Source organism: Diospyros lotus, chromosome 5, assembly GCF_014633365.1.
Source record: "Diospyros lotus cultivar Yz01 chromosome 5, ASM1463336v1, whole genome shotgun sequence".
In the NCBI taxonomy this organism is placed as follows: Eukaryota; Viridiplantae; Streptophyta; class Magnoliopsida; order Ericales; family Ebenaceae; genus Diospyros; species Diospyros lotus.
The window spans coordinates 41,477,828-41,505,200 of NC_068342.1; the positions used below are offsets into that span (position 1 = coordinate 41,477,828).

A 27,373-nucleotide genomic window follows, 5' to 3' on the forward strand; every position below is an offset into this window, starting at 1 on the left:
ATCACCTTTACTGTCCAAAATCAAAAGCTTGAAGCAAGAACCAACTATGATGGCACCATACAATAACCACAAATATAACATAAATGGTGCTATGCTGAATCACCAATTCATTTAAATTACTCGAGGTTGACCACTCAAAATGTAACGTAGATCAATCTAACAAGAGATCGTCATAAACTTCATGGACAGCATTACAACAAATCTGTTACTGCTAGCACAAAAGTCCTCAAAGTTACTATTACCCTTTTGAAGCACCATATCAAAACTTTGCAATAGGTTTTTGTGCAACCATTTTGTGATAAATCCCCGAGCTCTTGATTAGCAGCTTGAAAGTAACTCTTGTACCCACCACGATCCCTTTGCTTTCCATTTATCTCATCAAGTTATTGAGGCTGCCACATCATTCGGATCAGTTACTTCATCAATAGAGCTCAGCCTTTTAAGGATCAACCTCTCCTGCTTAGCATCTGTGCAACACTTGAGTCAAGAATTTGCATATACTGGAACGACAAGATAATATCAATCGGGGAGATGAAATATGACCAAAATGCTGAAATTCAATGATGAAGAAAAACAGTTTTCAATTGCCTGTGCTGTACTCTGCAATATCTCATGAACAAACTATTTCAGACTACGTGAGCTCAAAATTTGTTGTTGGGGCAAATGATAGGCAGAACAGAAGTTAGCACTAGTTTTGGCAATAAATGGCAGTTCTGGAACCACCACCAATTATTACCTAGAACTTTCCAACTACATGGATGTTTCATATTTTTTGTTACCTTGCAAGCAAATACATGCTAATTTGTATCAGCCAATGTGTTTTAAACCATAAATAGAACTAGGGAGTACTACTCCCTAGCTTTTTTTTTTTTTTTTCTTGCATGTTACGTGTCGGTACAACTGCCAGCATGTGTTCTCTCCTACGAATGAATAGCTTTGATTAGTATGCCATGCGTGTATGTTAAAAAAAAAAAATTGTCACAAGGATACATTCTCCATCGGGGTTGTCTGTGAAATTGGAGTGCAGTGCATTCCCAACGCTGTCCACTATTGCTGAAGTAGTCATGGACGATTCAATGCACAAAATGGCAGTTATGGCGTCTAATCGTGTGACCTCATTTCTGAACATCAGTCTTGCATGTGCTGCAACATTAATAGTCATATCATTGGGGAAGTAATTTTGGGGGAGAGGGTGTGTAAGAAGTTCTTGCTAGATGGATCCACAGAGAGAGAGAGAGAGAGAGAGAGAGAGAGAGAGAACCTTGAGCAAGTCTTATTAGACTTTCCAGCATGCGCACAGTTGTCCTTGCTGCAGTATAATGATGGTTTAGGCAAGCAAAAAAAAAAGTGGCAATGTTCAGGAATCATAGAAGATTTGTCTTGGCAATACCTGCATTTTGCACCGCTATTCTTCGCTGCATTTGGTAATAGCTTGAAATGACCCTTTCAGCCTCCTTGGTGAGGACTGGCTTGAAGTATCCCTTAACAAAATGAATATACCTGAAAGAAATTGTTAGAATGCGATACTTAGATGAGTTGCAAAGTAGTTATGAAATTTAAGGATGAAAATAATATAAACAAATCCACTCTAATACGTAATTAAAGAATCTTTACGAAATTCATCACTTGCAATGTTTGATAACCATGTCATGTGATGATCACACAAACTAGATTATGTTGAGACAAGGAAAAGCAAAAAGGTTGAGAAACAACCAACAGACGGTGGAAAAACGCTTATAACGCAACCCTGACTTGCAATAATGTGGTTTCAGGTAGAAGACTTAAAGCATACTGGCCAACCGAGAAGGGGAAAATGTAGTACATGTGAAAAAATATCATTTGCTGGTCTGTATTAAGTATTAAAAACCAAAGGGGTCTCCCTGTAGGTCCCTATGCTTGAAAAAGAACTCACCTTCTAAGCATTGAAAGAGGCCAGATATTATCAAAATCATCATCCTGCTTGCCTCTCTCCGGATCAGCCTGCTTGGAATGTCACAAATTACCGTTACTTGAATTTATTAAATATATCATCAAAGCAATTCGACAAATTACACCCACTACCTGACCAAGTATATGAGAAGAAACCACTGCATCCCATTCTGGGTTCTTTGTATCCAGTAGGACTAGTACTATATCAAATCTGCTCAACAATGGACCAGAAAGTGCCGTATTGACAGATAGAGCTAGCTTGCGTTAAGTATGAACCAAGAAGTCGAAGGTACAATCAGCTAAAGACATTACACATGAGTGCATCTAGTTTGATTATTATCCACATTCTTTGACCTTTGCTTTAAGAAAGGATGATGGAGCCAAGGGTGCTAGCAGCTGAACTTTTGGTATGTGAACACAAACAATATGGAGGTAAAGAAAAATTCGAAATTTGAAAGATTAAGTGACAATAAAGATACTTTGACTGGGATCATAATGTCCCTTGGGATTGGTTGCACCAAAGACGATTGTCCTAGTACCGAGAGTAGTTACAAGACCAGCCTGAAAAAAGAGGAAAAGAAAAAAATTATATAAAATTCAGAGCCATGTTTCCACCACAGAGTCAAAGGATAGTGATTTCAAATTCAACGGATAATGAGAGAAGAAATCAAACTTCAGGGCATCCCCCTTCTTAAAGATTGAGGTAACTGAAACTCAAATGAAACAATAAAATGCAATAAATTAGGCAAAAGCTTCATTAAAATTTATTCAGGCACAAACTAATGGACAAAGACCGTATCAAAAGACATAATGATACACAAAGTAACTCCATGATAACGCAAAAAAAAATTAAACAGCGCTCCATTGACAAAGTTGCAGTTCATAAGTTCAACATCTCTAGCAGAATCTATGGATATAGCATGACAATCCTCCTTCAAGAGTATGGTCTTGAAGTTTTAGCTCAAAGCGCCAGAAGTTGAAAAGGCCAAAAAGAATAACTTTAGTCAAGGCAACAGGTCAAGGCACCAGCAGTATTCGTCCTGCTGTGGAAGGATGACCTCTCACCAAGTTATCTATACATACAAGATTAAGCACAAATACAATAAGATTGAAATTGGCTTCATTGAATTGCTACTTCTACCATTGCACCCGAAACAAAAGGCTGCAAAAAGGTTTATATTATGCAAAATAGCAACAGTAATAAATTACATTAAAAGTAAAAACGTGCTTTATTTTTTTCCCTTACAACTCACAATAATCACCATACCTTCACAAATGAACCGTTCATTAATCGTATCTTAAGACATTGATTTTCAAGCATCATGTTTCTCAAGAAATCCAACTAAATAAACAACCTACACTGTGAAAAGCCACAGAAATTAGCCAATTCAGACCACTTCACTTGACTATTTGAATAATTTTCAAGTCATTTGCATATAATATTGTCAGGCTTTGTATCAAACGTAAATTAGAGACTATGTTATTTTGTCATGTCTTCTTCAGAAACAATATTTTTTAGCCATGACCACTTCAACATTTCCCTGATGCCAAGAAGAGTGTTTGAGAATCATACAGCCAAGCAATAGACTATATACGGATTACTCGGGCATCACATGATTAATTTGAAACCTTATGGAGCTAGGTGGTCCTGTTAGGTGAAATGACACTTTTATCTGTGGACCCAGGAGATACAAAAAGTTGTGACGAAAGACAGCACAACATGAAAGAAACCAGAGCCTAGATTCAAACTCAATTATACATATTGAAGAGATTGACAATTATGCCTTACCTAATTTGAAGCAGAAATGAGCTAGGTGAAGAGCAGTTTGTGGTTACTATCTGATGTGGGAATATTCCAAAAATAGAAATCACCAAACTATCCTTGAAGAACAACTAATTTCACCTTGCCACGTGTCCATATCAGCAAGTAATAGAGAGACAACATTTGGCCCTTCCCCTAGCTCAGTATTGAAGGGAAACTATGGACAAATAACTCTCGATTCATCATATCTCCGAATAATCTGGAGGCCACATCACTCATCCTCTTTGGACAATAAAGGATTAACACTATCTCTATCTTGCTCACCTCTTTTTCGAATGATTAAAAATCAACACTATCCCTACTTGGCTTATCTCATACTGGGGAAATATGGGATAGCCATCTCATCTCTATCTCTATCTAGTATAAGGAATTTTCTCATAACTCAAAAGTCATCAAGTTTGGAATCTTGGAGATGATAACTCCAAGTATCTCAGTTCCTTCAACTATATACAGGCATGAAACCCCCATAAATAAACCCAGCAACTCTAAGCATTTAATACTCTTTACTGCTCATTTACTATACTAATTTGAGCGTCAGAGGCTATACTGGGAGAATTAGCCCCACCCATTTTTGCAACTGCTCAAATCGAGGCAGAACTGTGGTGATTGGTCTCTCATTCTATCATCACTATCTAATAAAAGGGACACCCATTGAATTGTACAAAAACTTGACGTTACCAAGCTTTCAGGAGAGAGTACTAGGCAGCTTAGAAATAAAAATTTCACAATGCATGTGATCAATATGATGATATTGAGATGGATATCTGTTAAAGCAACATAAGATGAAAATAGGAATGGATGAAAATGTGATATGGAAATGTAGAACTTGATGGAGATTAAACAATGGAAAATTAACCAAGATGGTTTGGGACACGCAAGTTTGCAAAACGGAGACAATTAAACACTCAAAAGGCAAAGCATAGTTACATCATTTTCGCTGAATATGACAAAAGGAAATGACATCACCAGTCCAGAAGGCATAAGGAAAGAAAGACCAAAAATACTGTGGTCTGAGAAGGTAGAGAAATGGGTATAAACAAGCTACCAACTTGAGACTGGGTTATTGACAAAACAAAACAGAGACGAGTAATAACATATTTTGAGTCAATGACTAAATTTTGATCGAAAATAAATAGTCAACTAAAATGTAAAAGTTAGACCGTTTATGTAAGAGGTCAAATATGCAAGTCCATGATAGGACAGAAACTCTGCAGAATGTAATAAAACTCATGTACCTATAATAATGAATGTGATTAAACTTTCTCACATAATTAAGTGAACTTTCAAATCAAACAGTGTGGACCAACTTTGAGGAACAACTTAAAAGTACATACAGCAGTCCATTGACTCCATTCTAATGCAGTTTTGATCAATATCATATCCGATCTGGAGTTGAATTGGCATGTCTATTGTAGTTCAATACTTCCTTGGACAATTTTTTCTTTAAGATTACAACAATAACATATCCAACCTTTATCCCACTATGTGAGGTTGGTTACATGAATTCTAAACTTTCATGTATTTCTGTCTTTTATCATATCTTCATATCAAACTTTAATATCTCTCCCAAAGTTTTATTGAGTTTGCCTCTACCTCTTTTTTTGACTAATTATTCCATTTCATCAATTCTCCTCACAGGAGCGTCTCTTGGTCTCCTTCTCACATGACCAAACTATCTTAATCTAGTCTCTCTCATCTTCTTCTCGATTGGCACTACTCCTACCTTATTACGAATAACTTCATTTTTAATTTTATCTTTTCTTGTATGGCCGTACATCCATCTTAACATCATCATCTTCGCTACGCTCGTCTTTTGCTCATGCTGATATTTGACTGCCCAACATTCTAAGCCATACAACAAAACTGGTCTTATAGCTGTCCTATATAATTTTCCTTTCAATTTTAATGAGATTTTACCATCACATAATACCACCAATTTTCGTAATAAGATAGGAGTAGGGCCAATAGAGGAGAAGATGAGAGAGACTAGACTAAGATGGTTTGGTCATGTGAGAAGGAGACCAAGAGACGCTCTTGTGAGGAGAGTTGATGAAATGGAACAATTAATCAAAAATAGAGGTAGAGGCAGACCTAAGAAGACTTTGAGGGAGACATTAAAGTTTGATATGAAGTGTATGGATCTCAATGAAGATATGACAAAAGATAGAAATACATGGAAGTCTAGAATTCATGTAGCCGACCCCACATAGTAGGATAAAGGCTGGATATGTTGTTGTATAATACCCCCAATGCATTTCTCCATTTTAGCCAACCTACCTTAATTCAATGTGTGACATCCTCGTGAATTTCTCCATCTTTTTGAATCACTGATCCCAAATATCAAAAATGGTCTTTTCTTTGTAAGATTTGGTCTTCCAATTTTATTATAACGTCCTCCACTCTTGCATTCTTACTAAATTTACATTCCATATATTCTGTTTTCTTTCTACTTAATTTAAATCCCTTAGATTTTAAATTGTTTCTCCACAACTCAAACTTAGTGTTCACTCCTCCTTTTGTTTCATCCACAAACACTATGTCGTCTGCAAATAGCATACACCATGGCACCTCTGTTTGAATATCTCTAGTGAGTTCATCCATTACTAGAGCAAATAAATATGGACTTATACAGAATCTTGATGTAGTCCTATTGTAATTTTAAACGGTTCAGTATCCCCTCCGCATGTTCTAACCCTTGTCTCTGCACCATGATACATGTCCTTAAGGACTTGTATATAGGCTATTCGGACTCCTTTCTTCTCTAAAACCCTCCATAATACTTCTCTAAGGACCCTATCATAGGCTTTTTCTAGATCTATAAACACCATATGTAGGTCCTTCTGATGATCCCGATACCTTTCCATTAGGCGCCTCAATAGGTATATAACTTCCATTGTTGACCTACCAGGCATGAAACCAAATTAATTTTTTGAGACCTCTGTTTCTTTTCTGAGCCTCTGCTCTATTACTCTCTCCCAGAGTTTCATGGTATGGCTCATTAACTTAATTCCTCTGTAATTTTCACAATTTTGAACATCTCCTTTGTTCTTGTATATAGGAACCAAAGTATTCTTTCTCCACTCATTTGGCATCTTCTTTGATTTAAGGATCGTATTAAATAATTTTGTTAGCCAGGAGATGCCCTCTTCTCCCATGCATTTCTATGCTTCTATTGGTATATTATCCAGTCCCACCGCCTTATGATTCTTCATCTTTTTTAATGCCTGCCTTATTTCATTTGAACTTATGCGTCGATAAAATGTATAGGTCACATTCCCTTCGGAGTTACTAAGATGTCCCAACCTAACTCTTGTGTTGCCACCATCTTGAATAATTTTGTGAAATACTTCTTCCATCTCTCTTTAATTGCTCCCTCATTCACTAATACATTTTGATTTTCATCTTTTATGCATTTCACTTGATTTAAATCCCTTGTTTTTCTTTCTCTTGCTTTAGCTAATTTATATATATCCCTTTCTCCATCTTTTGTATCAAGTCGTTTATATAGATTCTCATATGCTTTTGACCTTGCTTCACTAACAGCTCTTTTTGTTGTCTTTTTTTCTTTTTTATAATTTTTTTGATTTTCTTCATTGTTGCACTGATATACAGCCTTATAGCAAGTTTTCTTATTTTTAATTTTCAATTTTACTTCTTCATTCCACCACCAAGACTCCTTAAGATTAGGGGCTCTACCATTTGTCTCTCCAAGGAATACCTTTGTCGTGCTTCTCAAGGCGTTAGCCATTTCTCTCCACATTTGGTTTGTCTGTCTTTCTCCATTCCATTCCCTTCCCTTCTACCCCTTAATTTTTCTTTGAAGATTAATTGTTTCTCCCATTTTAAATCCCACCACTTGATTCTTGGATTTTGTTTTATGTGATTTTTTCTCTTCAAATTTCTTACTTGGACATCAAGTACTAGAAGTCTATATTGAGTAGTCAAACACTCTCTCGGTATCACCTTACAATCCCTACAACATAACCAATCCTCTTGTCTCATGAAGAAGTAATCTATTTGGGTGCTTGATGTGACATTTTTATATGTGATTAAGTGTTCGTCTCGTTTTTTGAACCTAGTATTGGTTATGATGAGCCCATATGCCATAGCAAAATCTATAATAGACTTATCCTCATTATTAATTTCCTCGAATCCATACCCTCCATGTACCTCTCTATAGCTGTTTCCGTCTCTACCCACGTGCCCATTTAAATCACCTCCTATAATCACTTTCTTTCCTCTTGGTATCATTTGTATGAGTCCCTCTAGGTCCTCCCAAAATTTTGCTTTTATCTCCTCACCTAACCCCGCTTGTGGTGCATATATGCTAAAGATATTCATAGTCATTCTTCCTAGACTAACATTCAACATAATAATCTTATTCCCTATTCTCTTTACATCCACTACCTCATCTACTAAGCTTTTATCCATAATAATCCCCAGTCCATTTTTCGCTTGATTATTTCCTGTGTACCATATTTTATATCTAGTTTCTGATAAAAATTTTGCTTTTTTTTCCCTACCCATCTCGTCTCTTGAAGGCACATAATATTAATCTTTCTCCTAATCATCACATCTACCACTTCCATAGCTTTGCTTGTTAATGTTCCTATGTTCCAAGATCCAATCCTTAATCTATGATTTTGTTTTTAGCCTTGACTTTGAATTTGATTTTGTTTTTGATTTTGATTTTGGACTAGCTTATTTACCCACATTCGTCCAATCAAATGCGGGGACCCTTGCTCATTTGTCACTACATCCGGGCACCGATGTAGCGGCCCTAGCTCACTTGACACTACACGCGGGCAGTGTAGCGCGTCGCTATGAAGGGTTATACCCACGCCCCAACGATTTTTCATAATTTGTTTAGAGTTCATGTTTTGGATCCGACTAAGTTTTACGTTGTATCTCTTTAAGACTATTTAGAAATTTTTGAGTTATTAACATATAATTGAATAACCTACCTTGGCAATACTTATAGTCTGCTGCTCCATTGCTTCATGTATTGTTGCCCTGTCATGTTCCCTCATGCTGTCAAGAAAGGAGTTATTTTAGTCCAATATTTAGAGAGTTTGGGGTAATTACTTTTATAGTATTGGTGACCTTGTCATCTCTAAGTTTGTATCATAAACAAATGGGTAAACTGGGATATCTCAAAATGTCATCGTATATCAATTTATTACTAAAAATAGGGATGTCAACCACAATAGATCATTTAAGTAGAGTGCACCTTCCCAAGGGATGAAATCACAAAAGATGGTTTCTTTGTTTATTAATGAAAAGAAGATTTAATACAGACTCCAACAGAATAATACCTGTCAAATTCGTCTATGCAACAAAGACCACCATCTGCTAATACAAGGGCCCCTGCTTCCAACATCCACTCCCCTGAGGATTTCATAAATGCATTTAAGTACTTATCTAACTGAACATTCAACCTGTTACATTTTAGTGAATAGCCAGGTCCTAGGAAAAACAAAGGGAATTTATGTACATGTCTTTCAAGCACATACACGGAATGGATCCAAGGAGGGATAGTCATTATCGCTTAGTGCCATAATCATAAAGTTACAATGTTATGCAGGCACAGCTCGAACAACAAGAATGTGTTACTCACCAAACAAATTAATTAACTGTATACAGAGAGATGCACCCCCCCCCCCGGGCGCAAGTAACTGTCACTGACCACTGTAAAAATTAAGATAATTTTTTTCATGTCAGAAGTACTTCATGGCATCAGTCAAAGGGAGAAACAGATTCTAGGCATAGTTTTCAATGCCTGCCATACAGGATAAGGTATCAGATTTGTTATTGGTACGGTCTTAGTTCCACACAAAACCAAATACCATTTTTTTGATATGGCACTATAAAAAAATATATATTATAAAAAATATGTACAATCATAATAAACTTTTGCATATAAAATGACATTATAAAAGCATATAAAACTATAATTATTGTCAAAATTAAGAACATGTTTTAAATAAATAATTTAACATACATATATAATAATACTTCTATCATGATTATGGCAAAGTCGGGACAATCACTTTATTTAAACCATAATCTTTCTATTTTCAAATTGAGTGCATTTTTACGTTAAACAATTGTATAATGTTATAATGAAAATAAAAAATAATAGAAGCTTGAGAACCACACAAAGCTGGGTGGTTTCCAGGCTCTGTGCAGACCCTGGGCTATAAGCTCTCTGTATGTAAAGCCTTGGCTAGGTTTTGCATGCACAGAGCTTGTGAACGGCAGAGCATGGTTCCCTCCTTTTTTGGTACTGGCCGGTATCCACTGGAAACTCTGTATCCTTCAGAACAAAAAGTGAAATTGAAAAGGGGGTTTTGTATTGGAAACCTTCCGAACGAGGGTCTTTAATTGGTCCGGACCAGTCCTAGACCAGACCAGACCAGACCGGAATCTGAATTGGTAGAAGTTTTGGACCGAAGACCAGACCATATAAGGGTGGGACTGGACCAATCCTAGCTATCATACATACAGCATGATGTATTTACAGCAATACGACAGCATGTATTGCTTTATTGCTGCTGTAAATACAGCAATATTTGTACTATTATTGCTGTATAAGTATAGCAATACAACAATACAGCTTGTATTGTTGTAAATACAGCAGTATGTACTGTTTTATTTACAGCAACAAAACAGTAACAAATACTGTTGTATTGCAGAGTGTTATATATAGAGAGAGAGAGAGAGAGTAATTTATTCGGTCTTTGGTCCAAAACCAGGACCAGACTGAAGACCGGACCGAACTTATTCGGTCTTGGACCGGACGGGTTTTTCAAAATTTGAACACTTTCCAGGCCTTCAACCTTTGTAGAGTGATATAACACTGATAAAATTTCCTGACTTCAGATTACTCCTAAGCTAAGTTATAATGGACTTCTATTGCGTTCAACCTTTGTATAAATATAACAAAGGAGAATATCTCAATAACATAAAGAAATTAATTCACATTTCTATAATGCATCTGAATACTTCCAAAATATAAAACTGCAGACATGCAACTCTTAGATGAAATGGGATGAAGCCAGAAGCACACACTTAAATGGTAAAAGAATAGTAACAAAGAAAGCATATGAAGAGAATCAAAACAACAAATACTGCAAATTTGATCAAATCACCATAATTAAGCCAGAAGATGAAAGAATTACCTCCATCCTTGACTGCCGTAACCGTCAATCCAGCACTAGTGCTTCCCAGACCAGTAGTAATGACTGACCTGTTGCTCAATTTAGCAGCAAACTTCAAGAACTGAGATTTCCCAGTACCTTACAGAAATTATAGAGAAGCATTGATACATCAATATCTGCACCATATTAGCAATTGAAACAAATTCTGTTGCTTCTGAAGCATTGATACATCAATTTCTGCACCATATTAGCAATTGAAACAAATTCTGTTGCTTCTGAAGCAATCTCTGCAATAAGATAGTGCAGAGCTATATAATCACACATATTTAGATTGGTTTTTATTCAAGCCTAACACCACCAAAATGCGAACTCATTTGTTTGTGGAAATCTGAGTCGTCAATATATATCATTATGATTAATAATGGAATGTTAGTCTACTATGTTGTCATCATTTTACCAAAAACAAAGAATCCTTTCGTCAAGCAAGTCCAGATGGACAAAGTCTGGACAAAATTGATAATTCGACAGTGCTTTCTGTGAGGTAAGCAGAACTATTTCCTTTGGCATATTGCATTTTTAATATAAATGTGATCGTAATACCAAGTCCAGCAATCATCAGCCAGATGCAGCAGGTAGTTAGAAAGAATTACCATGTTCTAACTACAAGTGTCAGTATAATTATAGGATAACAACCTTCTTACTTATGACAGAGGTAAAACACCTAGATAATACCAGTAAAAAATGTTTTATAGGCTAAGTTCACTATTTAGCAATGCAACGGCATACCTAGTTTGCAACTCAGCAACCCCTTGTATGCTGCTTTTCTTATAATATCTTTACTTACTGAAACATAAAACACCAGGTCTATAGATGGTCAATGTACCAGATCAACAAAATGTCTCCATTCATGAATCAGTGGAGTGACGATTTGACTTTAAATCCAGTCCTAATTATAGTTATGCCAAGAGTAATTCTAGAGGTTCATGAATGCATGACTCACAAAATCAAAGATCATTGTAGAAGTAGTACTAGCTTACGTGTTCTAAACAAAGCAGCAGCAATGGGCTTAGCATTGAATTTAGTCCATCATTTTTGGCATTTCTTAGCTTGTGTTTTCTAGAAATTTATGCCACAAGAAGAACAAAGGAAAAATTCCTTATGACAACTAAGAATGTGATATGCCATAAATGTAAAGTAAAATGTCACCTGGATCACCAACCAGAAGCAAATGAGACTCTCCTCGAATTTTTGTCCCAGAAGCATCAACATGTTGGACCCCACCAATAAGTGTTAATGCAACTAGATTAAATGAAGAGCATCAATAGAAACCTGGAAACTTTTGAGTACAGAGCCTAAGTACATAATGGGAAAGATTTTTAATACTGGATGGCATGGTACCTGCAAGCTTTACTGTGAAGAGTCCAAAAATTTGTGGGCATATACCACGCAGAACAGCATTTCTCCCTGTGATAATGTTGAATGTTACAAGGAAAAATCAGACAAGTAGAGTTGATGATAAAGCAAGTAGAATATAAGTATTATTATGTAAATATATAACCGAAATAAGAGATAGGATAGTTTTATTTTTCACCTTTTAAAGGTGCATCTTTGAACTTCAACCAGAATTGCTTGATTGTCATAACAACATCATCAGGAATGTCAATGTCTGACTTCAGCTCATTAGTTCTCCTATAAATGGAAATAACTGATGTAGAGAGTATATAAGAAAGCGCAAATCAACTTTGACATTTAGAACAGATCAATTTTAACAGTATAAGCTTAAAAAAGGGCTATATTCACCATGAGTGTGCTTCAAGCTTTCTAAGCAAATAATTAACAAATAGATTTAGTGGAGCTTCTGATGACCTGAACTAGGAATCTTTATAATTATGAAACATGAATGTAGGGATCAAATTATCCATAACAAAATAGCAATGATTGGTAGTTATCAAGAAAATTGGCACCTTACCTGCCTTTCAGAAATGAAAAAATTTAATGTGTCAAAGAAATATACACTGCCAGATTAGAAACTAAAAGCAGAATAGTTAAGAAACAGATCAAAAGCAGGCGACATCTGGCTTATGACCCTGGCAACTCTCCTTCCTCCTGAAGTATATATAAATAAGGAAACCTCCATTCTGGTATAAGTTACTTCACATTAATTGTGATCCCAGTAACATCTTAATGGTTGGCTGACCACAGGTAAAACTGAACTCCTGATGAAAAACTAAACCGAGAAGGGACTAGATTGGCAATCACACTTATCAAACTGATGGGAACTAGATAGGACTGTTTTAGAAGATATTTTAGATTACATTATTAATATTTTGTTATTTGTTTTAGAGTATCTTTGTTTACTTCTTTTCTAAGTAGTTTTAGGAAGATTATATTTCCATTCTAGTTAGGCTACAATTTGATCTTTGATTTGTTTCCTAATTAGCTAGGATCTCTAGTCTATATAAACCCCTTAGAGATGTATTGTTATGCAGATTTTGATTATTGAATTTGAATATTGAGTACTTTGAATTACTCGTGATTTTGGTTTGCGTTATGCATCATCAGGTCTAAATACAGACCTACTCAAAGACACAATCTTATGAGCATAAAGCAAAAAACATAAATGAAAGCAGTAAAGAAGTAATCCAGTGCTGATCAGACTTGTCAAATAATTTTTTTATTTTTGGATTTATGTAGAAGTAATTGCAAATTCAGCACAACAAAAGCAAGTTACTAAACGGTACTTTCTCTCTCCACCATGCCTTCTGAATATATATTGTAACTAGTTCACAAACTTAAGTCATAGAAAAATGAGAGAACCTGGAATACTGAAGCTCTTTTATGCTGAACTTTAAAATGTTTCCTTACTTGCACCAAATGTAATACAGAATCATTTCATATCAACTTAGAGAGAGAGAGAGAGAGAGAGAGCCACTTTGATTACCTCACATGATTAGCTATTAATACAGGATCAAGGTCACATCGCACATCCTTCAACACTGAGGACCACTTTGCACTCAAAACCCCAGTAACTATTATGTCATCTGAAAGAAAAATGCAAATGACCTCATTTGCTCCAAGGAAAAAGAACCATGCATTCCCAGCATAAAGAACACAGAGTTTGGAAAAGAAAAACAAAATATCAAGAGCATGATGCAACATTTATAGTAATACTATATCCCACTAGGTAAAGGTTATAGTCCTTTGTCTAGAGGAGTTTGCTTATACGGCAAGCTTTTCCCTACTTCTCCAACGATCACTTTAAACAACTAAGCTAGTTTCAAGGGACCTTAAAATACACAAGTAGCCAATAGAAATTATTGTATCGATGTTACAGCAATTTCTACATTGACAGAAGTAGACCACAGACTTATGGTTCTTAAATTTGTTTCCAGTTTGATATTCTCTAAGCTGCCAGCTAACATTTTTCCCCGTTGAAGATGCCAGCCACTCCCAGTTCACTCAGATCATGCCCATTTAATCCCAAAGACACATGCACATGGATCCTTTTAATTTGCTATCACCTTGTCTTGAAACCCACACCAAGGTTGTCAAACTAACTTCCCTTGACCTGATACAGGAGACATGTCTAGAGAGTGAGTAGGACTGAAAATAAATCTTCAATCTTTCAATTTTCCTTCTTTGTACTAGTCCTGTTCTACTGCATAACTTGATTAAAGATACATGATTGCCCCCTGCAAGAAAGGAATGTTTGTGCTATATAGAGATATTTTAAGGCCAAAAAGCATGGATACAGACACACGATACATATTATAGACTGACATACAGACACAATAATTTTAGCACATGCACATGCACACGCACACGCACAACATAGCAGGACATGACAAGTAATAAATTATACACCTTACATTCATACACATAAGTATCTCACATTCTACATAATAGATAATAATTATGATTGGAAGTATTAATATACATTTTAGAAGTTCATTTTGGAATATAAATCTTAAAATTGCAGATTCTAAAAGAACAAATGCAATAAATATAAATCTATATTGTATTCAGTTGTGTGATTAAATTTCAATTTAGTTTTTTAAACTCATAATGAGGTTCTAGTATGTTTTAAATGATGAAAATACAAGATTAAAAACTGACAAGGGTGTCCCTCAAGTGTCCATAAAGTGTCTGATAATAATAATAATAATAATAATAATAATAATAATAATAATAAAGAGAACCCAGTGCATGAGGCTCTCACATCTCTCGGCTTTGGGGAAGGTCAATTGTATGCAGCCTTACCCATGCTTAGCAAAGAGGCTGTTTCCTGACTTGAACCTATTACCTTTAGGTCACAATGGAGCAACCTTACCGTCCTCAAGGTATCTGATAAAATAAAATAAAATAAATAATAATAGGACACATTTGAACAAGTTCCAAACATGCATTTAGAAGTGTCTGATGAGTTGGTGTCCAACATAAGTGTCCAATATGACACAACACCTTTATAGAAGTTTCATGCTTTTTTAATAGATGAGATGATGCATTCAATAACCACCTAGCATTATGAACTTCTTTTATCATCCTCCTCTTTTGCTCTGGAAGTAGAACAGAGAATGCTATGGAGACTGATGAGACAGAACTGCAATTTGGCACATAGATGATAGCACTTTGGAAGATTGAATAAAACTAAATATACATGACTAGTTTGGGCAGAATGTTCTGTCAAGTAGTGGCATTAGTTTTGTTATCCTTCTCCTAATTAATATAATATGATAAAATGATTATATTAAGCACATTCTTAGCTGCTGACTACACAGTAGGATCTCTTGACCATGATCAGCAACACCAGAACTCGATATCACTTGTTCAATCATGGATACTTCAAACAAAAAATAGTACCACATGAGTAACATAAGATAAACTAATTTGGTTTGAACATTTTTATAAGGTTTTTACCATTACCATTATGATAAATTGAAAGACAAAACATCTATTAGATTCCCACATATCATTCAGTGGATAACATATAGCCCAAAGCAGGTTACTTCAGCAGCCAAGCAACATAAAATGACATGCCTGAGTTGCAGCAAATAAGTGCAAGGAGAACTTCCATGTTAAGGTTCTGTAACACCCAAAATATTTTTAGAATATTTAGAACTTAAGGAAATAAATTCAAACTTCATTTTGAGAAAAAATTAATTGACCAAGTGAGTAGGCCAAATGGCTTAAATTTATGTATAAATTAATAAAATATATATATGCAGGTATATATACATATAATAAAAAACAGAACAAAAAAAGAAGAAGAAGAAGAAGAAGGGGGAACCCAATGGTGAGGCCCCTTTCCATAAAAGGGACCCTGCAAGTGTTGGGGGGAGGGGGCAGTGAGCAACTGCCACTGCTTGTTGTGCACCAAGAGGCTGCCTTGGGCAGCCCCCTTACACCACTGGGGATGGCTTGGAAGCCATCCCCCATTGACCCCCTTCCTCTTCCTCCTTTATCCCATGTGTATATGGATACAATTAACAGGAAAGGAAGGTTTCAAAAATAAAAATAAAACACAAATCCCTCATATTAATCAACTTCTTTTGGGGGAAAATTAGGGATCCTATAAATTGGGGGATGGTCTCCCACTTGAGGGAGTTGGAGCAAGTGTAAAAGAGGATAGAAAATAGAGAAGAATAGAGAAGGAAGAGAGCAAACTAGTGAAGGTACGAAAAAGTTTGTCATCAAGGACACCAAGGAAAGGTGGGAAGCTAGGAAGGGTGAGCAAGACCTTCTCCAAAGAGACCCCAAGGTGAGTTTCCCCCACCCACAAACTCTTACTTTGTGAATTTTTTTTGTGTTATATGAGAAATCAATTTTGGAAATGTATTTTGTTGGCTTTTCATTTGTATCCATGATCATGTATGGCCATGCTATTTTGTTTTATGCCGCTTAGGACTGAGGTGGTGTGGTTGAGGACCTTCCAAGAGGCCTTAGGGTGCTGATTGAGAAAGCTCTTGGAAAGATGCTGACACAATCACGAGTGGCATTGTGGAGTAGAAACTTGCATTCTCTTTCATGCATGCATTTTATATAAATATTTTATTTCTAGGGGTTCCTCACTTAGAAAATTCATCTTCTAACTTGGATTCATCCCCTAGAATATTCAAACGTTCCAAACGAGGCAAAGGGCTCGAAGGGAAAGGAAGTCCTTGAAGCTTCAATTTTGGAAGCTTCGTTGTTTTTGTGGCATATCATGTTTTGTAAATGCTATATGTGTTTTATGTAACGCACTAGAAGCATGTGTAGGTTTTATTTTGGTGATATCAAACATGCCAAACCCATTGTACGAACTAAGTTTATATTTAAGACACACCATTTATTTTGTGGAAACAAATGAGTTTTACGTTCATATACTGGGTTGTAATGACTTAAAAATTTATTTTAAAGGTTTCTTAAGATTTTTGGCCAAGACGCCCAAAAAGTCTTTCTTTGTCTTTTAAGTTCGGTATTTCGGAATGAATAAAAAAATTGAACTCCTTAATACAAGTTATGAATTAAACTAGATTCGATCTGTGAAAATGAGTGCACACACAAAACCCCCACCTTGATAAACTAAATCAAACACACGAGTTTAGGTGGGAAGGCGAGGCCACTAGAGGTAAACCTCTCTAAACGTTGCTTATGAGAATAATCACTAGTGAATTTGGGGAAAATAAATAATAAAAATGGAAGGTCAAGCGAATGAAAGTTTTGAAAGTAAGATGTAAATCATAAGGGTTGGTGAAGGGCCTTTACGAGAAATTTTTTCAAAAAAAAAAAAAAAAGAAAGAAAATCCCCAAATTATGACATGGAAACTCACTCTAAAGAGAAGGGTGTTTTAGCTTCTCCTAAAACCTCCACCACAACCTTAATCAAGCCAGGAGGAAATACTTCATATGCAGGTTTTTCATTTATATGGTGTAGTGCCTTATGTGCAGGTTTTCCAAATATGAGCTTTATGTGGCGTAGTACCTCCAGCCTTGACAATGTCAACAAGATCATCCATTAGAATGATAGGGATTGAACGAGGAATTGCCCCAACACCTAGTACTTGTGTACTTTCTTGGATTTTTATTTCCTGGTAATCGTGGCATACTGTACTGCCCTCTACAAACTGGAAACTGGTGCCTTCACAAATTTTGGAACCCTGGCATGGAATAGAAAAAAAACTAATTTTGTCTCTAAACATTGAGAATACTTAATCAAAACAGAACTACATATAAAAGAAATACCAAGTGCGCAGTTGAAAGAGACAACAGATCTTCTAAAAGTTACCTAACGGAAAATGAAGATAATGGTTGCAATCCAGTATTTACAAAGCCTTACTTCAAAACATTAAGGTTCTGCTAGGAAACTAGAATGCAGATCCATTAATCCTAGTATATTTGTACTTCGAGCCCTTTAAATTTTCATCATTTAGAACCAAAAATTCTGAAAGATTAAGTCAAATAATATGTGCAGACTAAAAAGAACTCCGCAATTCCAATATCAAAAACCATGATATTCTTATTTAATATGTGACCATATGGCACGATCTATTTATGCTATTTAGTATACTGAATAAACATATGACAGGAGATGAGAGATAAATAACACAAAAAAGAGCAAAGATCAAACCTGGGAAGGGCAAGATAATGGCTGTGGTAAGGTATTTCTAGTTTCCAGCTCAGGATAAACTTTGAACCTGTGCTCAAATCAGTATTGTCACCTTAACATATGATCAGACAAGAAACGTCAACTGGTATAGGCTATCATCCCAAATATGCTCTCAAAATATTGTCTTCTTTATTCAATTATGCCAGGATAAAACAAGATGCTGTAGTTAGTTTCATAGGTGAAGGTAAATGCATTATGAAATTTCAATTTTTTACTAGAAAAATGCACTCACTGCATGAGCAGGAATTACATGATCTGGATTAACAGAGGGAGAAATAGAAATACTGGATTGGTTCTTATTAGCACTTACCTATCTGATAATCATTTAATTCATGAGTAGATACATTCATGAGTGCTTAGAAGTATGTTTGAAGTGATTGAAGTCATAGTTCAGGCGTAAAAGGGGCACAAGCAATCAACTTTGAGATGAAATTGAAAAAAGTCAAAGAAGTTCAATTTTTGACACACCTTCAATATTTCGTCTATAAATTCGTACAAACTAGCTAACTATTAAGCCATTGAAAAAAAAAACAGATTCTTTGCCTTTTTTGGATAAGTTCATAGAAAATAAGACTTAAAGAGCAACAATTTTGCAACTTGCCACACTTTTCAAATTATAAACTTCTGAGGTAAAAATTGAAGTGAAAGTTGCCATTGCTGATCGACAATTTAGAATAGTTCGTTTCTTTTTGAACTATCTTGTTTAAAGTGACAAAGAGAATACAAACAATAATATAATAAAATACTCTTAACAATTTAGCTTTTAGAAGAGATAATGATTAATAATTCCACATGATTTCAATATCAACTTTATACCTTTTACATACAATGTTTGCATGTATTTAGCCAGCTTATGCGAATCATAGAGAATATAAATAGTAAATAGAAAATAAAATTACCCTTTTCTCTAATAGGTTAAATTTTTGAAAGAGATGGTGGTTAATCATTTGATCTTTTGAATCTCTGTCATCTTGTTCAAATGGTAATGCAGAAATTGATCAAAAACTTCCATATTTGCACTGCAAGTTTTGGTTTTGGAAGCCTAGTCTAGGTGTAGTAAGTTTATAGTTTCACTACCACTAATATATAGTCAAAGATCTTACTTCGAGACATATCAAAGGATAGATATGATGAAAACGTCAAAGTGAAAGATTAGTTGACAAAAGAAGAGCACACCCAAACAGTAGATTTCAACACCTGTTGTGCAATAGGAATTTCCTTGTATTCCCTTTTGGAAGTGGATTGCTTAACTAGACAATGTAGAATGGTTTTTTTCCTAGGAGTGTTCCTTGCAAGTTTTCACACCAACAATTGCATGTCCAAAAATCTTTGTAGAGCAAATGACATATGCAAACAAGCATTTTCTGACAAACCACATGCTGTTGACATTTATTTGATGAAATTACAAGGGTAAATTGGATTCAAACTCCCTATTGTCTGGGTCATTTTCAAGGAGACTCCCTATAGTTTAAAATTGTATTTGGAGATCCTTATCATTTTTTTTTGGTGCTTAAATGCCTCATTCAAAGACATTTCTAAATCCCGATGGTTTTAAAAAGTCTTTGCAGGTCCCTATAGCTTAATTTTTTTATTTGGACAGCTCATTCAAAGACAATTTTAAACTAACAAAAAGGGGTCTCTAAGAAAGAAAAGTAAACCACAAGGACCTCTAGAGACATTTTTAAACAATAGGGGGTCTCCTTGCAACTGACCTAAATCATAGAGGATATGAATGAGTGCAATTTACCCAAATTACAATGAATAAGAAATCCTTCATTCTTGGAATCTTAAATGTGTAATTTTTAGACAATTTGAAATATTTGGCCAATAATTTATTCATGTGAAATTTAACCATTAAATTCTAGTGATGGAAATTTCTTATGATCATAAAATTCTAATTTCTAGAATATCCCAATAATTTAGCCAATACTTATCTAGGTGAAAAATGAGGGTACTATAAACTAAAGCATGATGCAGCCAACGGCAAAGAAACCAGGACCTGATCTTGCATTTTCGGCATATAAATTCCCTCTCCCCTTCAATCATCTTAACTGCTCCAGACCTAATAACAGTTCCCTTGAGAGTGAGAAGAATCCCACGATGCTTCACTCTTATCCGCCCAATACTGGGAAAAGTTTCTAAATGCAAGATACCCAAAATTCACATAAAGCGATCGAAAGACAAAGCCAAAACAAGTTCCCAGAAACAGAACCACAAAGCAATCTAATTAACCTGGGGACTCAAGAGGAGAACCGCTGACATCAATCCGGACGTGCACGAACTCCTTCAAGCTCGCATTGTCCCAGCCTTTGAGATCCGGATATATGATTTTCTAAATACAATCAACCTCAACAAATTGAAAAAGAAAAAATCCCATTCGAAAGAAACAAAAATCAAACTAACACGACAAATAACATAAATACCTGAGCCCAGAGAGCTGCTTGGTCAAATAGGGGCAAGTAGTGGGTGGGTTGGGAGAAGAGAAGATGTGCAACCGGTGGGTGCTCATCCATCAACTCTGCAAAACTGAGAGAAATAGACAGAGAAAGAGAGAAGTGTTGTATTGAAATATGTTTCCTGTATAGATATATGGAGATAGATGGTGGGGATAGTGATACATTACTCGACGTAGAGAGGGTAATGAAGGGGAGGATCTGGAGAGAGGATGATGGAGCGGAGCTGATCGGAGTGGTGGCGAATTAGGTATCCGGCCAAGTCCTTTCCGGTGCCTGAGCACTCATCCATAGTTGCAGAGAGACACCGTCGAGTAGATTTTGGGCGGGAAGACGGGCATCCACCATGTCGATATATATATATATATATATATACATCGTAACGGATTGACAAAATTGAAGCTTAAGGCCCACGGATATGTGGGCCTGGGCCTCTTCTTTGGTTTGGTTCCTTTTATTTCCATAAGCAAAACAAAATTTGCGTGATACCCCTCACTTTTTAGATAATTATAAAAATTACTCTTAATGTTTAAAAAATATACAATAAGCACCCTTATAATTTAATTTAATGTTATATTATAATTTCTTCATTTTCATTAATTAACTCTAATTAAATATTTTAAATAACCAAAATAGACTCAATTTAAAAAACACATCTCTCTCTCTCCATCTCTTTTTTCGCAACTAAATTATCACTATTACTATTCTTAAAAAATTATTATCTTTACTCTCTTTTTTCGCAACTAAATTATCACTATTACTATTCTTAAAAAATTATTATCTTTACTCTCTTCTAACGTTTTTTATCTCTTCACCCCTCCTTTACTCATTTAACAATAATCGCTATCATCATCACTAAGAAGTTTTTCTTTCTTTTTTTTTTTCTTTTTTTTTACATTTTTTCTTACAACCCAACCACATTTACTCACCACTTTGTGCACAACCGCTGCCATCAACCCCCTTGCTCTCATTTGGTGTAGATAACTCTTTTTATTCTTTCTTTCTCTTAAAAGTAAATTACACTTACTCAGGGTACACAGATTATTATCTTACAAATAAAAGGAAAGTACTGATGATAGTAGTAACCGTAGATAACCCACGACTGTGCAATAACCATGCTAGTCAAGCAAACAATTTGAGCGCATGTTAACATCAAATAGCCATGTTGAGCTTAAAATTGGTTTATAATGAGCAAAGCAAAGCAATTTAAACAACTGAACCTGATGATGGATGGGTATTGCTACCAATTAAATACTAGAGATTAATCGAGGGCCAGATGAGATGCAGGTAGCTTGGCAGTGTGATTCAAGCATAAAAAATTATGGCTTTTCAAAATCTGAAATAGAAATGAAACATTCATGTGGACAAAAACAGGTTTATAAGAAAGTGAGTACATCCTGATGCATAAAGACTGGTAACATAATAAATAGAAACACCAAGCGACTTCCCATAGCCAAAAACAAACAGAGAAGTGAAATGCTAAAATTGAAACAAATGAGTTCACTTCTGCTGCTGCTCGTCCTCCTGCTTGGGTGCTTCTTTGATCTCCTCTCCATCATCCTATAAATAGGGAGAAGAACACGTTAGTAATGCAATCAGATGGTCTGAAGAATGGAAGGGCGAATAAGGTTTAATCTACTTTGCCCGAGGAGCTTATCGAAAGGGGTAAGAAAGGCCAAAATGCCTTGCTCAAAATACAAATTTGCAAGGAATGCCACTGCCTTCGTCTCTCCCTTCCCATGGCCTCGATGCGACCGTCGACCACCGCTGCCTTCGTCTCGCCGCTGTCGACTTGCTACCATCGCCTCGCCGACCGTCGGAGGATGTAGCGACGGTTGGCGAGATGATGGCAGCAGTGGTCGCATCGCGACCATGAGAAAGGAGAGAGGAGAGAGGAGAGGAGAAAGCAGTGACATCCCTTGCAAATTTGTATTTTGGGCAAGGGCATTTTGGTCTTTTTGACCTCATTCGGTAAGCCCCTCGGGCAAAGTAGCACGGCTTGGCAAATAATTATCAGAGAAAAAAGGGCCCGAGAAAAACCTGCATGTCTGATGTCCACAATGTGAGGTTATCGCGAAGAAGTTGCATTATCAAAGTGCTGTCTTTGTAGGAATCCTCTCCCAGCGTATCCAGCTCTGCAATGGCTTCATCAAAAGCCTAATAATAGACGCCAGATAAAAATTAGATGTAGTTACCAATGACTTGTATGTCAATAGTAAGGCATGTTCTGCAACTTTTGTTCATGACATGAACCAGGTAAGCTAAATAAAACAAGGCAAGAACATTTACCGCCACTGAGGGGTTAAGCTTCAGATGAAAATTAAAAAAAAAAAATACCCTTTCACTTTGACATAACCAAAGAAACGACTATTTTACCCTCCACTTTGAAATTATATTTTAGTTAATGCTTCTATATTGATCAGTAAAATAACAAATAAAATTAAAAGAATACTAGAAAAGTAAATTAGAAAATTACAGACTATATATTATACACATATAGACACACAAAAGCAAATTCTGCCGCCGGTGAAGTTGCCATAACTGCCACCTCTTTCCAAACCCAACCCCCCCCCCCCCCCTAAACCTACATCTACCACCTCAATTCAGGTTTTTTTAAGGGGGTTTGTGTGTGTCTTTTTTTTTTGGGGGGGGGGGATTGAAATAATTTTGGCGGGTTTAACTTAGATGTTTCCAGTCATCGCCTTGGTCCTTTCCAATCCCAAAGAACTTGGACTTCATCCAAAATATGCATGTATGCACATGGAAATTTACCCATAATCAGTTAGGAAACCATTGAATGCATTTGTACTTATATAGAGATATATATAAACACAAAAGTCCATTGTTAAATTTTAGTGCAGGTACATGACATCCCCATTTCCAGTGGTCATTTTCCATATAGGGGCCAAATGTAGTCATTTATATCGGTTGAGGAATTGGCGGCATCCCATATATGTCAGCATTTGCATCATGCAAAAGGGCTATAATAATGACAGGTCAATCGATGTGCAAAAGCAAAGTAACCTCATCATAATATTAAAATTTGGAGCTCTGAATGTGAGGAAGTGGAAAGTAAGTAGCATCCGCACCCCCCCCCCCCCCCCAACCCCTTCCCCCCCCAAAAAAAAGGAGAGAGGGGAGAGATGGTCATCCCCAACAAATTTTTGACTGCTACTTCTAGCTGCCAACATAAAGTGAAGGCCATTAGAGATTAAGACGTGTTTCATCACCTGTTTTGCAAGACTGCAAGCCCTATCAGGTGAATTCAAAATTTCATAATAGAAGACAGAGAAGTTAAGAGCCAGCCCAAGTCGAATTGGATGTGTTGGAGCCAAATCCGCATTGGCTATATCCTGCAAAAATATAATACTTAAATTGAGACCGAAACAATGAAACATGATAATGGAATTACAATTAATAGGGGCAGGGCGAAACTTTGGAAAAGTAATCCTAGACTATGATCTAGCTTCTCCATTGTCAACAATTGTAATCAGCAAGTAAACGAATTAAAAAACTGCAAAATGCATAAAATAATTAATTCTGCCAAGAATCACAATTATAAGCCATCACTGACAGGGAACGACTTTTGTTAAATTTGCAAACGTCTCACTCAAAGTCCTACACTAGCAATTACTAGAGAGACATTAACAACGTTCACATAAGAAAGGGTCATAACATGAATAGAATAATATTCAGAATCATACCAATTTTATGCATGAATGCAAACCAAAATAGGATTAAAACTAGATTCAAATCCCAAACCATGCTTCTAAGAAATTCATAATATTTCTTCTTAGTAGCAAATAGCAATTAGGACATCGAATTTTATAAAGCAGCGGATTTTAAAAGGCAATTAAATGCATTCAGCAAACTACAAAGTAATTTACAATTAACATAAGAAGGAACCAATAGAATCTAACCTCTCCAACCAATTAACAGAAGGGGAAGAAAGCTAAGCACTGGTAACATAACAACGTCCTACGATGTATGATGAACAAGTTCATTTATAATATCAAGAACCATACAAAACCTTTTCGTTTCTTAAAACAAAAACAAAATCTACCAAAAACACTCAAATGGGCATCGATTAACAGCGAATCTAAAAGATAGTGAGAAGAGAAAAAATCGTTTGGAAACAACTGAAATGTAATTAAAGTCCTCATGCCATGCGTCAATGGCACAAATTTGAAGAGTTACATAATAAATAATAAGAGAGAAAATGAACCACTCTCAGTCATCAAACGATCTAATCTCAAATTCCATAAATAACAAACCTGTGCCGCCTTATAGGCATTGAGAGTATTCTCCGCGGCCTCCTTCCTCTCGCCGCCGGTCTTGAATTCGGCCAAGTACCGATGGTAATCGCCCTTCATCTTCAGGTAAAAGACCTTGGAGTCGGCAGAGGCGGCGGCAGAGGGGATCAGCCTGGAGTCAAGAAGCTTGAGAATGCCATCGCAGATGGAAGATAGCTCGGACTCGATCTTGCCGCGGTACTCCTTGATGGTGGAGACGTGGTCGCCGTTGCCGCGGGACTCCTCTTTCTGCTCGATGGAGGAGATGATCCGCCAGGAGGCGCGGCGAGCGCCGATCACGTTCTTGTAGGCGACGGAGAGGAGGTTGCGCTCCTCGACGGTGAGCTCCTCCGAGTCGCCGGCCGCCACCGAGACCTTCTCCATGAACTCCACCATCTCCTCGTAGCGCTCGGCTTGCTCCGCCAGTTTCGCCATGTACACATTCTCCTCGCGCGCCGTTAGGGTTTGGGTCGCCATTGCTTGAGATCTGATCTCCGAAGATCGGTTTCGAGAGAGAGAGCAAAAGAGGAAACAGAAGGGGAGAAGAATGCGGGAACTGGGGACAGAGCTTTTATACCCGAAATTGCTCTTTTTCATTTCCTTTCATTTTAAACTTGTTAATTGTAATTTCCCAAATATCCTAAACCTTAAATCTAACAAAATAAATATAATTTTGAAAGTATTAGGCTATCTTCTCTTTAGTTTTCAATTTTTAATTTTGAGTTTTGAATTTATTTTTAATTTTTTATTTTGGTAGTCTATTTTTAAAAAATTAAAAACGCGTTCTTTTTGTCATTTTGAAAAACTATTTCTCAAAACAAAAAATTAGAAAACGTGTTCTTTTTGAAATTTTAAAAATAATTTTTTAATGATATTTTATTCAATAAATTTAATTATTTAGTAAATTAAAAATATTTAATATTTATAAATTATTAAAAAAATATCTACATTTTAAAATTAATGAATTTTGTAATATTTTTTCTATTATAATAATAAATATATGAATGAGTAAATAAATAAATGTGTTTTGAATTTATTTTGGATAAAAACACTTAAAACAACTTTTTGTTGTTTTGAGTTTTCTTTATAATTTTTTTTGTTTTCAAAAATGTATTTTTAAAAACAGTAAAAAGAACGCGTTTTTAATATTTTAAAAAATTAAAAATTAAAAATTATTTAAAAATAACACAGAGAACACAACCTTATAATTTCTAATAAACTCTTACGGTCAATAACCAACTATTAATTAATAAGGGTATAAGATTTGATCTATTATTTGTGTATATTGTCTGAACTAATACGACACTATCACATTAGGATAACAATAAAACGGATGTCCTCTATTTTGCCCACCCTATTTGATACAAGAAGTCAATTAAATTTGATAAATATATATATATGTCATTGTATACTTTTATAAAAATATCAACATTTATATAATATGGACTAAGAATAATTTCTGACAAAATTTAGTTTGTGATTTTTGGGTGCGAGTCTCGTCAATACCTAACTCATAATTCTTGAATTATACATAAGACAATTCTTCTAATAGAAAAGAAGATCATGGCACGTGATACTTTCTAATAGAAATTATGTGTTACATTAAAATTTTTATATTGTAAAAAAAAAAAGGACAGATAAAGAGCTTTTATCATAACTTAACGAAATTGGGTTGATTAAGAAATAAATTATTTTTATACACAAAAATATTTTAATATAATTTTAAAATACAATTCAAGTATATCAAGTAAAATAAAATGATGTTATAATTATATCAGAATTTGAGAATTTATCTATGGAACGACTAATAAGGTATTTAAATTTGGGGTAATGACGTACGTTGCTTTCTAAAAATATATATTTATTGTATATTGGTTTCAATATTTACAAATTTTAATTAATTAAAAATTTTAAAATGTGATGCACCAACTAAATTTTTGAATGATAAAAATAGGATATAATAAATAGCGAATTATTATGTTATCTATGTCGAAAACATAAGCTTTGCTCGATACGAAAAAAATCAAAGAGGGATGTGGCCCCACCCCTCACATGCTCACGTCGGACGCGAG

At 35.5% G+C, this 27,373-nt stretch overlaps 2 protein-coding genes across 3 annotated transcripts; both read right to left on the reverse strand.

The window, feature by feature from the left end:
- Positions 1-90: 90 nt before the first annotated feature.
- Positions 91-21,387, reverse strand: LOC127801814 (probable DNA helicase MCM9). 2 transcript variants are annotated; one of them, XM_052337237.1, is made up of 20 exons: positions 21,180-21,387; positions 20,980-21,082; positions 20,789-20,888; positions 20,556-20,694; positions 18,518-18,584; positions 17,873-18,047; positions 13,853-13,952; positions 12,503-12,600; positions 12,310-12,375; positions 12,118-12,210; positions 10,933-11,049; positions 9,067-9,139; positions 8,716-8,782; positions 2,409-2,490; positions 2,062-2,183; positions 1,913-1,980; positions 1,391-1,500; positions 1,262-1,309; positions 991-1,143; positions 91-467 (listed from the first exon to the last, which is right to left on the reverse strand). In XM_052337237.1, exons 1-20 carry the CDS (start codon positions 21,299-21,301, stop codon positions 379-381), a joined length of 1,992 nt encoding a protein of 663 aa, XP_052193197.1. In that variant the 5' UTR covers positions 21,302-21,387; the 3' UTR covers positions 91-378. The 2 variants fall into 2 exon arrangements, with proteins under 2 accessions (XP_052193197.1, XP_052193198.1); XM_052337238.1 differs by having other exon boundaries at positions 21,175-21,322.
- A 926-nt stretch (positions 21,388-22,313) lies between these two features.
- On the reverse strand, positions 22,314-25,856 carry LOC127802903 (14-3-3-like protein B). Its single transcript, XM_052338982.1, has 4 exons — positions 25,284-25,856; positions 24,240-24,362; positions 23,050-23,166; positions 22,314-22,569 (listed from the first exon to the last, which is right to left on the reverse strand). The coding sequence occupies exons 1-4, from the start codon at positions 25,776-25,778 to the stop codon at positions 22,510-22,512; spliced, it is 795 nt and encodes a 264-aa protein (XP_052194942.1). The 5' UTR covers positions 25,779-25,856; the 3' UTR covers positions 22,314-22,509.
- Positions 25,857-27,373: the final 1,517 nt, after the last annotated feature.

Bases quoted from the DNA above. Each gene is read 5' to 3' on its own strand.
- LOC127802903 (XM_052338982.1), bottom strand. From the start codon at position 25,778: ATGGCGACCCAAACCCTAACGGCGCGCGAGGAGAATGTGTACATGGCG. The intron at 24,363-25,283 runs GTTTGTTATTTA...ATATTTTTGCAG, and splicing joins ATGCCTATAAGGCGGCACAG to GATATAGCCAATGCGGATTT. The intron at 22,570-23,049 runs GTTTTTCTCGGG...CCCTATTTATAG, and splicing joins TGTGGACATCAGACATGCAG to GATGATGGAGAGGAGATCAA.
- LOC127801814 (XM_052337237.1), bottom strand. From the start codon at position 21,301: ATGGATGAGTGCTCAGGCACCGGAAAGGACTTGGCCGGATACCTAATT. The intron at 2,184-2,408 runs GTATCTTTATTG...AACGCAAGCTAG, and splicing joins ACATTATGATCCCAGTCAAA to CTCTATCTGTCAATACGGCA. The intron at 1,310-1,390 runs GTATTGCCAAGA...ATTATACTGCAG, and splicing joins AATAGCGGTGCAAAATGCAG to CAAGGACAACTGTGCGCATG.